This window comes from Notamacropus eugenii, chromosome 2 (genome assembly GCF_028372415.1).
Source record: "Notamacropus eugenii isolate mMacEug1 chromosome 2, mMacEug1.pri_v2, whole genome shotgun sequence".
Taxonomy (NCBI): Eukaryota; Metazoa; Chordata; class Mammalia; order Diprotodontia; family Macropodidae; genus Notamacropus; species Notamacropus eugenii.
This window is the reverse complement of record NC_092873.1, coordinates 16,723,657-16,737,373: the sequence shown is the minus strand read 5'-3', so window position 1 is coordinate 16,737,373 and position 13,717 is coordinate 16,723,657. Positions and strand designations below refer to the sequence as shown.

At 53.7% G+C, this 13,717-nt stretch overlaps 1 protein-coding gene across 9 annotated transcripts in view; it reads right to left on the bottom strand.

Moving 5' to 3' along the window:
• Positions 1 to 13,717, bottom strand: part of MARK2 (microtubule affinity regulating kinase 2) — a 54,693-nt gene that overhangs the window by 4,415 nt on the left and 36,561 nt on the right. For 3 of the 9 annotated variants that reach the window (XM_072638923.1, XM_072638927.1, XM_072638926.1), the window contains exons 2-17: positions 8,970 to 9,149; positions 8,798 to 8,851; positions 6,027 to 6,075; positions 5,374 to 5,439; positions 5,207 to 5,277; positions 4,951 to 5,007; positions 3,976 to 4,212; positions 3,659 to 3,778; positions 3,465 to 3,564; positions 3,258 to 3,370; positions 2,800 to 2,932; positions 2,532 to 2,710; positions 2,214 to 2,311; positions 1,498 to 1,659; positions 821 to 1,078; positions 163 to 189 (exon numbers count right to left, since the gene is read on the bottom strand). In XM_072638923.1, the coding sequence (XP_072495024.1) occupies positions 163 to 189; positions 821 to 1,078; positions 1,498 to 1,659; positions 2,214 to 2,311; positions 2,532 to 2,710; positions 2,800 to 2,932; positions 3,258 to 3,370; positions 3,465 to 3,564; positions 3,659 to 3,778; positions 3,976 to 4,212; positions 4,951 to 5,007; positions 5,207 to 5,277; positions 5,374 to 5,439; positions 6,027 to 6,075; positions 8,798 to 8,851; positions 8,970 to 9,149 (1,904 nt within the window). Of the gene's footprint in view, positions 1 to 162; positions 190 to 820; positions 1,079 to 1,497; positions 1,660 to 2,213; positions 2,312 to 2,531; positions 2,711 to 2,799; positions 2,933 to 3,257; positions 3,371 to 3,464; positions 3,565 to 3,658; positions 3,779 to 3,975; positions 4,213 to 4,950; positions 5,008 to 5,206; positions 5,278 to 5,373; positions 5,440 to 6,026; positions 6,076 to 8,797; positions 8,852 to 8,969; positions 9,150 to 13,717 lie in introns of those variants that run through there. The other 6 variants (XM_072638924.1, XM_072638925.1, XM_072638929.1 and 3 more) reach the window with 4 other exon arrangements.

Genomic DNA, 13,717 nt, shown 5'->3' with positions numbered 1-13,717 from the left:
GCCCCCACTGGCCAGGCCTCATCCCTTTAAGATGTCTGCTGGGAGCCAGAGGCCACACAGACTCCATTAGCAGATGGCAGAAGAAAGAGGAGCCGGGAGAGGGGAGTTAGTGACAGAGACAGGACACGGGGCACAGACACACACAGCGGGCTCAACGCCTACCTTCTGGCAAACCTGAAAGACAGATTTCTAAAAACAAAACAAAACAAAACAAACAAAAAAGACAAAACAAAAAAGAAATAAAATAAAAAAACCAACAAGACGACGGTGTGTGGATAAGCAGGCAGGGAGGAGGCCCTTCTGGGCCAGGCACCGCCTACTCTAGGGAAAGCCGCTCAGCGAGGCCAGAGGCCCACGGAGGCCCTCAAGGGGCAGGTGCTCAGAGCCATGGCCATGTGTGGGCCATCTCTCCTGAGCTGGAGACGGCCCTGATGCTGTGGGGAAAGGAAGTCTCTGAATCAGCTGAGACCAGAGGCCAGAAGGCGGCAGAGTTCTCCCTTCCTGCCCCAGCGCCTTCGCCTCCAATTCTGCAGCTGCGTCACCAGGATTCAAGTTTCCATGGTAACTCGGGAGGGAAGAGGGGGCTTTTATTTTAGCATCCGAATTCACACTCCCAGGGAGGAGGCGGCATTGGCCATCTGCTTGGGGCTGGAGTGATGAGTACGTGAAGGAGGGAAGGGGGGTGGGGAGCAAAGGAGGTCTGGGTGGTCAATGGAGGCTCTTGGCCTAGGGCACCCCAGGTCCTAATCCTGGAGTGCTGAAAGCCCAGTCATTTCTCGCTTGGCCTCCCCTACCCCCACAGGCCTCAGTCCTCACTCACCTGCGAACAAACTTTGAGGTGAATTTGCTGAAGATGCTGCCGGAGGCCCCCCGTCGGCCTTGGCTGTGGCCAGAAGGAGAGGCAGGTGTGACCCCATAGGGCAGGTTCTGCTGATCCCGCACCTGGCGAAGCTGTCCAGCGTGGAAGGTGCTTCTGCTCGACACCCCCCGGGGGAAATTGGTCCGTTCTGGGGCTCCTCCACTGCTGCTGATGTTGTGGGCTGAGGGGGAGGCCACAGGGACCCTCTGCGGAGCAGTACTGTAGGGACAGGGGGAGGGTCAGAGGGCAGACACACTCGCCCAAGAACCTTTTCCACAAGATCCAAAGCAGGGTTGGCTTGGAGTTATGGGAGAAGGGAGGCAGCCATGGCAAAAGGGAGGGAACCAGGGGCCATGGGGAGGAGAGAAGGCTTGAGGAGGAAGTGTGAGCGGCCAGGGGTAGGAGGGGGGAGGAATCACTGTGATGGACAGACTCAGAGTCCACTGAGCTGATGTGCGGAGACCCCTGAGAGAAGCCAAGAGAGGCTTGGGGTCACAAGCCATGGGAAGCCCAAGCCTCCTTCAGAACTTCTGGCTTCCTGCATGGTGCCTGCAATCAGGGGCTGAGCCCTCTCTAGCTCCCACCAGGCAGATCCCCCCCAGAAGCAGCATCCAGGAGGAGCAGCCCAGCACACTTGCCTGGGCCTGGGCACCTCACAGTTACTGTCTGTCGGGGGCAGCCCCGAGGCCTTGTTGGGATGCACGGAGGCTGACATGGACTTCTGGTGCTGGCGTGGCCGGGCCGCAGAGACAGCGGCGGAGGCAGAGGCCGTGGAGGCCCGGGAGCCTGGCATGGTTAGGCTAGGAGACAAAAAGCAGCCGAGATGCGCAAGATTGGTTAGGTAGGGTAGCAGTGGCAACAGTGGGCCCGAAGCCTGGACCAGGACAGAGCAAGGGGGAGCGAAGGGAGGGCAAAGGCCATGGGGGTAGCAGGCAGAAGCCTGGATGAGGGAACAAAGGAAGAAAGTGAAAGCCAAGAATGGCAGCTGGCAGAGTAACTCCTGCCCCATCCCATCCATGGCTCTGCAGAGGCTATGTCTTAACTGAGCCCAGAGCTGATAGAACTCCTTGGTCAGGTGTCCTCTGACTGAAGGGTACCACAGGGCTCAGATCACCCTTGGCCAGTCTGTTCAAGTCCAAGGTTCCCATCCCAGTCACACTGCCAAGACCCAAGCAACTCATCCTTGGCCTTCACTCTCCCCAGAGCCACGTGTCAGACACACCTCCCGTAATGAACAGGGTAGCAGGGCAGCCTCAATGCCCAGGTGCCAGGAGATTGATGATCTTTGGGATGAGGAGAGGGAGAGAAAGCAGAGCCAAGGTGGCTGATGGGGAGGGACAGGACATGCACTCACCTGTCCTTGCCGTTCTGGACAGAGCTCTGCCCTAAGCTGGCCCGCTCTAACAGCGGGGAGTTCCGACTCCTGTTCGTGCTGGTAGAGAGCACACTGTTCTGTGGAGCACAAAGGAGGGAGGGACAGAGGCACTGGGGGTGAGCCACTGGGGTTCATGCTTTCATGCTGAGACAGTTTCCCAATGAAGAATAGGAAATCTTGTCTGCCACCTCCCCCAAATCGAGACGAACCTGACATTCAGTTTAGTCCACAAGTGCAGGGCTTCCTGCAGGCCTGATGCCTGTCCAGAGAGAAGGAGGGGCAAGGAGTGGAGCTTACCGTGGAGGGGGTGGGTGTGGTCTTCTTTCTCTCAAGGCCAGGCAGGGGGCTGGCGGGCACCTTGGCGGTACTGCTGGCCTTCCGCCCAGACTCTCGTTCCTCCTCGGGCCGTTTGTTCTCTGCATTGTTGCTCTGTGTCTTCTTTGAGTAGGAGTTGGAGGTGGGGATGGCAGGACCAGCTGTGAGCAGAACAGGGGGCAGCGGGTGAGGAGGAGGCAGCTACTGAGGCCCGGGGAGAGGCCCTGCCCCAGACCCTGCCAGCACTCACCCTGATCACTGAAGCGCCGCTGCTTAGGGTTGGCAGAGACGCTACGCTGTACCTTGTGGGATGGGGACGGGGCACTGCTGTTGGTTAGTTCCGCTGATGGCCGTGGCTTCAGCGTGATTGTCTCACCCTCCAACTGCAAGCCAAGCAGAGAGCCAGGGCAAGAGGGACATGGCAAATGACAAGATGGATTCACAGTGAGACAGTCACCTCCAGGAATGCCTAGGAACAGAACTGAGTGGGGAGAACTAACCACCCCATGGCAAGCCTGAAAGCGACCTGGCATCACTAGGAAGGGAGTAAGAGTGTGCGTGTGCATGTGTGCACGTGTGTGGGCGAGGGGGAGTAGATGGGAGCAACATCCCTGGGCGGAGGGGAGGAAGGCCATCAGGGCAGAAGCTAAAGGCTTAACTTGGCCTATGAGGGGAGCCTCACCAGTTCAGGCCATGGGGCCCACTCACCTCCGAGCTCTTGTAGCCCAGGAGTAGGTAGGTGGCCATCACCTCATTGTACTTCTGGCCCACCAGCGAGTCCTGGATCTCCTCCCTCGTGTAGCCCATGGACACCATCAGCTCTAAGGAGGAGCATGAACAGCACAGGCCTAGTGAGGCACTCAGCTCTCTCACTGCGCAGCTGCCCTGAAGCCACCCTCTGGCCAAGGCCCTCACCTGTCCGCCGGGGGTCCTTGTAGTCAGGCAGTGGCTCCACATATGGCTTGAGCTCATCTTCCTCATGCCCCACATTCATCCAGCGGTCTTTCATGATTTGCTAGGGGTAAAGGTAGAGAACAAGGGTCAGAGGCCAAAGGTACAGGCTTAGAGCCGGCTCCCTCCCCTCCCCTGCTGGGCAGCAGCTGCCTCACCTCTAACGTGCCCCTCTTGCTGGGGTTGAGAATGAGGAACTTCTTAAGCAGGTTTTCACAGTCTGTGGACATGTAGAACGGGATCCGGTACTTCCCCCGCAGCACCCGCTCCCGAAGCTCCTGTAATGGAAGCCGGGGGCTCAGGGCAGAGAAGGTGACCGTCCCTGCCCTATCCCCCACAAGACTGCCTTTGAAAGGAAGGGAGGAAGCAGGGACGGCTCTTTGAGAAGCCCCTGGCTGGCTGGGGACGGCTGCGGCCACACCGGGGGCTGCAGAGAAGGACCACAAGGATGGTTCGTGCCTGCACCTTGCCCCACCTTGAGGTTCTGGCCGTCAAAAGGCAGGGAGCCGCTGACCAGCGTGTAGAGGATGACCCCGAGGCTCCAGACGTCCACCTCGGGCCCATCATACTTCTTGCCCTGGAAGAGCTCAGGGGCAGCATAGGGGGGACTGCCACAGAAGGTGTCCAGCTTCGTGCCAAAGGTAAATTCATTACTGAAGCCAAAGTCGGCAATTTTAATATTCATGTCAGCATCCAGGAGCAAGTTTTCTGCCTGGGAGGGATGGGGAGAAGCAGGAAAAAGGTCCGAGTCAGGAGAGACCAAGGGTGGTACAAGCCCTCTATGGTGGAGTGGAGGGCAAGAAAGGAGCAGCTAATGGTGACGGAGGAAACCAGAGCCAAGCTGGGAGTTTTCAAATGAACTTGGAGTGGAAGAAGCAAAACTCAAAGGATGCCAAGTCCCTGAAGACCCAATGATGGATGTCCCAAAGAAGTAACAAAGACCAGGCCTGTCCCCTCTCCTCGAGCAGGAAGCCCACTGCAGCCTTAGGAGGTTTCACTAAAAGTGTCTAAAAGCATCTTTGAAGGCCTTTTCAGAAGGCACTACGATCATTTTTAAAAGTAAAATCCCCACTGGGACTTTCAGGTTTACTGCTCCCATGTGAAGTGGAATAGAATCCATTGGGTGGAATCCCTGCCGTGGGGAATGAGTAACAAAACAGGGTACACTTTGTCAGCTATGTCTGAGAGGACATGGTGGGGAGGGAGGACAGCCTCACTTCAGCTCCCAGTGCTCTTGGTCATGGTAATGTCTGCTACAGTCAAGATGGACTAGGATTGGGAGCACCCAATGCAACTTGATGGGGAGCCACCCAAGGGCACACATAGGGCTGCCTCAGGGCTCTCTGCCATGGTGTTTGCTTTCTAATGCCAAGGAGCATAAACAGCAGGGAGACGGGGTTTCAGAGGGCCAGGCAAGCCCCCAGCCCAACTGCCAGCTAAGGACTCTCACCTTTAAATCTCTATGCACAATGAACTTCTGGTGACAGTACTGGACAGCTGACACTATCTGGAAGGAGAAAGGAAGGTGATGTCAGGAGCATCCGAGGCCCAAATCACAGCCTGGACCTGGAAGGAGGAGCCAAGCTTGGCCGGCGGGCTCCAACCAGGGCAGAGGGGCAACAGCAACCTAGAGCTGCATCCATTACCCCATGACCCTCCCTCTCAGTCCTCGACCAACTGCATGCCAAGGGGGCAGGAGAACCCACCTGTCGAAACTTGGCCCGGGCCTCTTTTTCCTTCATCCTTCCATGAGCTACCAGGTAATCAAACACCTCTCCTGAAGGAAACAAGGACAAGAAAGGTCATGGGCCTGGGAGAGCAGGGCGGCAGGTGAGGTTGAAGGCAGAGAGGGAACAAAGGGTCCTCCACTCACCTCCGCTAGCATACTCCATTACAAGATAAAGGGTCTTCTCCGTCTCAATCACTTCAAATAATTTAACTGTAAGAAAAGGACAGAGCAGCCTGTGGGTCTCCGAAGAAGTGGAGTCTGCACATCCAGTCCTGGGGTGCAGACAACACCCTGAAGAAAAGGCCCCCTCCCTCCTCTCCAAATCCACGGCTAAAAAAACAACTCTTCATGTTAACAAAGTGCTTCATGGTTGACAAAGGACTTTTACCACAACCCCATGCAATAGAGAGTGAAGATGTTTTTATCTCCATTCTACAAATTAAGACAACAGTGTCTCCTAGCTAGCAATGGGCTGGCAGGGCAGGGATTCTTCTGATGCCCAACCCTCTCCCCAGCATCCCCTGGCCTCTCCATGTAAACTAAGCTGCCCTGACTTGGAGGCAAGAGCTGTCCTTTAGGGTCTTTGATGCCCTGTGCCTCAGTTCCCTTATTTGTCAAATGAGGGTAATGATCTCTCTCTCCCTCTCTCTAACCACCTCACAGGGCTGTGAGCAAAGTGCTTTAAAAATGTGAGTTATGCTATCCCCGAAATCAGGCCTTCCCAGGAAGATGAACTGAACTTGTGAAGACATAGCCCTGGTGATGGGAAAAGCAGTGCCCGGGAGCCTGGCTCTCACCTATGTTGGGATGATTCAAAACCTTCATTATTCTTACTTCCCGGAACAGCTGGAAAATAAAAGGCTGAGGGTCACCCTTCTTCCACTTGGGACCTTCTGCTCCGCCCCACCCCCCAAATGGGTCTCAGTTTCTTGTCAAGCCAAAAAAAAAAAAAAGGGAGAAAAGATAGGAAGCATATGCCCTGCTCCTTCCAGCCTTCTACTCAGCTCTGTCCTCTAGGCCAAAACTGGATGGCCAGGGCAAACACCGGGCTGGGGGCCATTTGGGGAGGAGGGGCTCGGGAGGGCGGCAGGATGGACAGCAGGATGGACAGCAAGGCCACCTTAGGACTCTCCCACAAGCTAAGCCTTTTGTCCTCTCTCCATTGCCTTCCTTACCCAGAGGTCTTGTGCCCAAGGAAGGGTGTGTCAATACCCATCTCCCTTGGGCCCAGCCCAATCCAATGAGGATAGATATACAGGATTTCCAAGGTAGGAGCTGAGAGGGGAGAAAGAGGGGGAGAGGGAAGGAAACAGAGAGAGAGAGAGAGACAGAGAGAAAGGAAGGGAGAGGAGAGACAGGGAAAGAGACAGAAAATGAAGAGAGGGAAAGGAAGCAAGAAGGGAGAAGGAGAAATGAGAGGGAGAAAGGAGACAGAAAAACAGAGAGGAGAAAAAGATGGTGGGTCCGAAAGGCCCCACTGCTCCTTGGGGAGCAGAAAGGGCTCCCAGCAGTGGGCACTGACAGCCCTAGGCCAGTCCAAGGGCAGGGTGTGGAAGGGAATAGATGATCCCAAGTTCCTGAGGCCCCCCCAAGGTCAGAAGGACCTCCAGTATTTTCTCCTCGTGCTACACCACTCCTGGCATTCTCTGGCAAGCACACAGTCCTGGTCTGGTTAGAAGAAGCTGCTCCTATATATAGCTGATGCCAATTTTAATTAAATCCACCTGCACACATTCATGCTCGCTTTGTGAAACAAAAATGGGGGGGCTCTAAAATCATCCATCTGCATGGACGAGAGCATCCATGTCTAGGATGCTCCCAGGGGAGGCCCACTCAGCTTGCTCTAAGCTATGCAGTAGGAAGGCCCCAGGACCGCCAATTCAGGGAATGCTTAATGCCTAGTCCTTGAAAAGAGCTCACAGAGGGATTTCTTTCAGCTTTTTTCATGCTTTCAGGTGTCTGCCTCTAATCTGGACTCACTCTCCAGTTCCCCCTCTGCTCCCAGCTGTTTCCCAGGATTCTCCTCTGGCTCACTGAATGAAGACCAAACTTGGGCAGGAATTCAGAAGAGAGAGCAGGAATCGAGTCCTGCTTCTCCAGTGACTGGGATGGGACAGGGTGCCAAAGCGTAGCACTCCAAAAGCCAAGCCAGGCTCAGTTGGGGATTCCCAGGTCAAACATAGAAAAGGCAACAAAGTGAGAGTTTTCTGGGAGTGAGGGGATCTAGGACCCTGCATGTCCTGCTTAGGGGGCACCCTTGGCAGAGACTATGTGTCACTAGAAGGATGGAGGAGTAGATTCAGTTTGGCCTTGGTAAAACCATGAGCTCAAAGGCCATTTAACTGGCTCTATCTTACTGGTGGTGAGAGCAAGGTACCTTGGGAAGTCAAATTGCTTGGCCTCTTGAGGGGTCACAAGATGGCAGCCCAAACTTTTCTGAGGGCTAAGGCCACAAACCATGCCAACTTCTATTTTGATGACAGAGGGGAGGCTGTTGCTGTAGCAAGCCAAATACAGTCCTCTTCCTTACTCCAAGGCCCCTCAGAAAGTTCAAATCAGGGATGCTGGAAAAACCCTGGGGAGAGCAGTTAACATTCTGGGACTCAGGTAGAAGGAAATCCCATTTCTTGGTTCTGGCTCTCAATGTGTTAGGGTAGCCAACACCATCACCCAACTCCCTAACTGAACCACCTTTGCCTTGACTGCAGCTTCACTAGTCCTGATTCTGTGAGCTCAGGTCCCAGTTCCTTCCCCTAGATCTGAATTCATGCTACCCCACTCCCCACCTCGAGATGGACCCAGCAGACACGGAGCAGAGCCTAGTGACTGTATTGTGGTGGCCTGGGAAATGAGGCTGCCCAGATCAGGAAGACATGGATCCTCCCTACCCCCCTGCCAAGGCCCAGAGGAGAGAGAGCCCACTTCTACTGTTGCTAAGACAACGAGCTGCTGGCAAGCTTTTTCCCTTCTGCATATAAAAAGCTGGCTCCCTTTTCTCCTTCCCAGCAGCTTCTCAGTTTCTGGGGCCAAAATAACTACAATCTGCTTAGGGGCTCTCCCCAGTGGCTAAGGATGTCCTCCAATCCTTAACAGCAAGGCAGAACTGAACTCCCTGCCCCAGGGTCAGAAAAGACTCCAGTGATCCCTAACACGGAGGGCTGGAAAACCTCAAGGGCAAAAGAAGGCTGCCTGTCCCTACACTCCATCTGTCACCAGACTCTGGACTCACTCACTTGCTGTCTCTGCTCAGCCCCTAGGCACTGGTTGTCAAAGAAACAGTGTCAACCATTTCCATGGGGCCTAAAGAACTCACCCTGCACCCCCTCAACACTCTCAGTGTCTCTGTCCTCCCCAGGTACTTGGCTTGTGCAAGGAACAGGATAGGAACTAAAGCTTGGGGGCCAGGGAGGGAAACCAAGTCAGCCAACCAGCCCGTCCGAAGCTCTAGGGGGAAAGGAGCTGCAGTAGCAGTTAGCTTGGGGACACAGCCAAAGCCAGGAAGGCCCAAGGGGTGGTCATAGAGGCCCCAACATGGGAAGGGAGGGGTCGGGCGGGTCTGTCTGCTCACCTTCTGGAGGCTGGAAGAGTTGAGCTGGGTTTTGTCAATGATCTTCACTGCCACCTGAAGGGAAGGAGACACAGAAGCCTTTGGCCCAGAGCCAGCCTTCCCTGTCCCCACTCTTTGAGAGGCTGACGTGGTGTTGTGGCCATGACAGAGCCCCCCCCACGCCCTCGCTCACCTCCTTGCCGGTCAGTACATGCCGGGCCAGCTTCACCTTAGCGAAGTTGCCTTTGCCGATGGTCTTGAGGAGCCGGTAATTGCCGATGTGCGGCTGCTCGTCAGCAGAAGTGGCCGAGTTGCGGCCACGGAGCATGTTGGCCTTACTGCTGGGCTTGGAGTCCAGGTGTCCGAGGGCCGGCTGCAGGGAGGAGGCACAGATAGTAACTGAGCTGTTTTCTGACTCTATAACCCGCTCCATTCCAGGGGTAGTGAGGATCCACAAGAGGACTCTCCAGAGAAGAAGAACATGACATAGCCTGGCGTCTTCCCCGGCATGATCCCTCATTCCCCTAGGCCTGGCCTTTGGCTAGCTGGGTGGCCTCCTACAAGGTCTGTCTCCACTCCACCCTGCTACCAGACTCATCTCCCTTAGCTACCGACCTCATCACTTCACTCTCCTTAGAATCTTTCAATGGCTCCCTAGTACAGCCCACAAGGAAGGTCAAGCTTCTCTGCCCCAAGGGTCTGCTCCAGTCATCTCCCAAGCCTTGGCCCACACTTCCTATCCTCTAGCCTTGCACACATGTACCTTTTCAGGGAGCACCCCAGGCCTGGAGTCGTCTGTACTTCCCCCCCTTACCTGGCTGACCCTCTTGTAAAGTTTAACTCAAATGAAATCCTGCCTAGCTTTCTTTCCTCAAGCCTCCTCTACTATATCAAACATTAACACCATGCACCCTGTACCATGACATGAATGGATGTGTCATAAGCCCTTGGACCACAGGGCCTCGGAGAGCAGGGATCCTGGTCTCATCATCACTTTGTACCTTAAGTATATAGAGTGCTTTGCACATAGAAGGAGCTGAAGTACTTGCTAAATTTAATTGAACAGCTGTGAACAGGTTAAGCACCTCAGGCAAATGGAAGGAACAGAGATGAGACCTGGGTTCAAGTCCTGGCCCCCACGTTCCCACATCAGTTGCTGGGTTGGTTACTTAGAAGTTCAGGATCTTTACAGAGAGAGCTGCCACCGGGTGGAAGGGCCTCTCCCATCCAGCAGAACAGAGCAGAAGCACAGGGATGAGGAGAAGGGATTATTTTTCTGCCAGCCCTTATTAAGTGCCCCATCCCCACCCAAAACCCACCAGCTTCCAAAAAGCTTACAACATTCAAATGGAGAGAAAGCTGCCCCCTGCACCAGGTTTCCTAGGATAGGAGAGATAGAAGACAGGATGCTGCAGAGCCAATCCCCCTCAGGTCCCTGCTAGCACTGAAATCTAGGGCTGGACCAGGTCCAGCTAGATGGAACCTAGCTTTAGGACCTTTTGTAAGCAGAACCCATGGTGGCCCATTTAGTAAACGCTGATCTTGGTCCCTTATTCGAGAGCAGTCTGGAATTCCCTTTGCATGGTGGGTAACACACAAGCCTAAAGGTCTCAGAAAACAGTCTAGGCAAGGGGAGGCCACATACATGAGGAGCGGGCAACATTTGTGACCCAAACATCTTTCAAGGTGAAAAACTCTTGTTGATCCCACCAAGACAAATTTAACCAAGCAAGTACCTGTTCAGGTAGAATAAAACACACATCCTAACTGAGGGTAAGTCAGACCTGAAGTCTGGAGTTCAAGTCCAGCCTCAGACACTTACTAGTGTGACCCTGGGCAAGTCACTTGGCCCTGTTTGCCTCAGTTTCCTCATCTCTGAAATGAGTTGGAGAAGGAAAGGACAAACCACTTTAGTATCTTCACCAAGAAAACCCCAAATGGAGTCACAAAGAGACATATACGACTCAACAATAACCACCTCTGCCATGAAGCTTTAAAAAAATGAGCTGGTGATAGAAATGGCAAAGCCCTCCAGTTATCTTTGTCAGGAAAATCCCAAACGGGATCCTAGAGATTCACACATGACTGAAAAACAAGAATCCTAAGTGACCTTTCTGCCTTCCATTCTCTTCCTGGACCAGCCTGCTCTTCGGAGGTGAGCCTGAGACCTTGGCCCTGGCCAGATGGCTGAAGTCCAGTGCAAGAAGGCCCCCAACAATTCCAAGGACCCCTTCCAAGGTAGTTGAACCATTACACTGGATTGAAATCTACCTTTCTTGTCATTTTGGGTCTTTTCCTACTCCCTCAGTACAGAGTGGGTACCCAACTATCTTGGGTACCTACTAGTCTTGGAAGAAAGTACCTTGTTTTGCTAAATTCTTGATTAACAGTTCCTGTTGGGAAATTTGATTCCATTAAACTTCTGCTGGGGCAGCTAGGTGACACAGCGGACAGTGTGCTGAGGAAGACCCAAGTTCCAATCCAGCCTCAGACACTTACCCTGGGCAAGTCACTTCACCCTGTTTGCCTCAGTTTCCTCATCTGTAAAATGGCACTCCAGTATTTCTGCCAGGAAAATCTCAAATGGGGTCATGAAGAATCAGACATGACTCAACAACCACCTCTATCATGAAGCCTTCTCTCCTTCCTCTGGAGTCAACATATTCCAGAGAGGTTAGCTCAATTCTGCATCCAAATAAGTGTTCAATAAATATTTATTTAATGAATGAATAAAACCAAGAAAGGCCCGTATCCAGCAGAGAGAATGGCCCAGAAGCTAGAGATCTGGACTTGCCAGTCTATGCACAAACTAAGATCAAATTTGCCTCTGGCTCAGCCCAAGAGGACTTCCTAGAGGTATGGGTCTTGCAGACACTGAGAGAATTGGGCTGCCTCTCCCTGAAACTTTCCCAGAGCCTGGAGAGGCATCAGGGCAGCAGAAAGGCTTTGTGACTTGGGGGTGCGTTCCCACAGCCCACCCCTGTACCCCAAGTGACTATGAGACCTCTAAAAGCCTAATGGCAAAGGGAACATCCTTACCTGGAGATCCCCATGTAGAACAGATAGAAGCCCAGCTCCATCCCTCCCCTCATTCTCGCCTCCTCTTCAAGAATAAGGAATAAGAACAAAGTCCTGCATTCAGAGAGCTGGGGAAAGGGGCCAGTCAGTGACAGTCTTTGAGGCCCCAAACTCTTCTTTACAAAGTGCTCCAAGGTTTGCATCTGGTCTCCTCCCCCCAATAACCACAAAAACCCAGCACCCCACCCAGACGGCAGCATGAAGCAAGACCCAGGCCCAAGAGACAGTCTGGTCAGTACCTGTGCCCCTTGCTTTCCAGAAGCCAGAGCCTGGGAACTCCCAAGAGGTCTCAGTTCAGCGTCTGGTCTGTCAGGCCAAGGGCCCATATTCCAGCCTCGGCAGGGCTGGGCCACAGATCTAAAGCATGCTGGCTCCTCCTTCCAAGTGTCCCAGAGGGAACCTAGACTGAGGCAGCAGGGGTACTCCTTGAGGGGATAACTCAACAGTTTGAACAGAGAGCTAATTCCAGAGCTCAGCCCCAAGAGCCAACATCTAGACGATTCTTCCCCGGCTCCCCGCTGGCCCCACACAACTCCACACTTTCAGCCTTCATTTCTTTCGGCCAGAGGGAGCAGAACCTCGAGTCACTCAACATGACTAGTAACTGTGTCCACTGGCTGAGTTATCACCCAGTCAAAAATCCTTGCAAAGTGAGACCAGGTGGGAGCCCCTGTAAGGAGTCCAGGCATCTTCTCTATTCCCCAAGTCACCATATCTCCTAGGGACTGACTGGAGGCTCCAAGTTCCTTCTTTCTCAGTGGCCTCCTTCCGCTCCAGCACCAGAGAAGGTCCTAGGGTCCTACTAAAGGCCTTCCTCACACCTTGCATCACTGTAAGATTTCCTATCTGCTCATCCAGCTAGGTAATTCAAATTGAACCTCAACTCCAGGTAAGAATACTGCTCTCTGACAAGCCCAGAAAGGTTTGGCTAAGCTTGGCCTGCCGTCACTATGACATGGTTGAGGGAGCCTTGGACTGAGAGTCAGAAGTGGATTCAGATCCCAGCTTGGTCACTCACAGGAGGCATGACTCTTGAGAAGCCATTGCTAAGAACCTCTCAGTTTCCTCCTCTGTAGAATGAGGTAATTAGAGTGGAAGAGGTTCTTTCAAACTCTGACACTTAGGAATTCAGAGAGCAGGGAAGCCAGCGGAGGGAGCACCCCTAGCCTGACCTTGTCACCCTTATTTTTTTCAGAAAAGAGCTGGATTTTTGTTTAACTGTTTGAGGGTGGGATAGAGACACAAAGAGTTCCTTTCTTTCAATCTCTTCTCTCACTAGAAACTCTTGGGAAACCCGTCTGTAGTGGAGCCTGGGCTCCTGAACCAAAGCGGTCACTGGAAGGGAGAACTTGGAGATGACAAAACCAGAACCTAAAAAGCTTGGGGAAAGGACAGGGGCTAAGAGAGAAGGAAGAAGGACCTATAAGCCTGGGATCCCATAGCTCCTTCCAGGCAGGGTGCCAGGCTCGCCCGGAAGACAGCTCCACCCTAGGAGGACAGGCCCTGACTCAGGCAGGCAGCAGCCCTTCCCTAATGGTAGAAGCTTTTCCCAACAGTTCCTCACCTGGGCTTCTACAGGAAGGGCTTACCTAAGGTACCATGGGGGAAGGGGAGGGGGGTGCCAGAGAGGGGTAGGGGTAGAAGAGGTAGGAATGAGGCTGGGGGCACTGTCAAGGCTAGAAGAGAGAGGAGCCTGATCCCAGATACTGAACCCTGGCAGCAGCCTGGGGGCAGTGTCCCTCAAAAGCCAATGTTCCTGTTTGGGAAGCCCCCCCTTACTCTCCACCTTGCCGGGGGAAGGAAGATATTCTTCCTGCTAATTTGCCTATTCTCTTTCCTCAATTACTAAGATGTCCCCTTGCT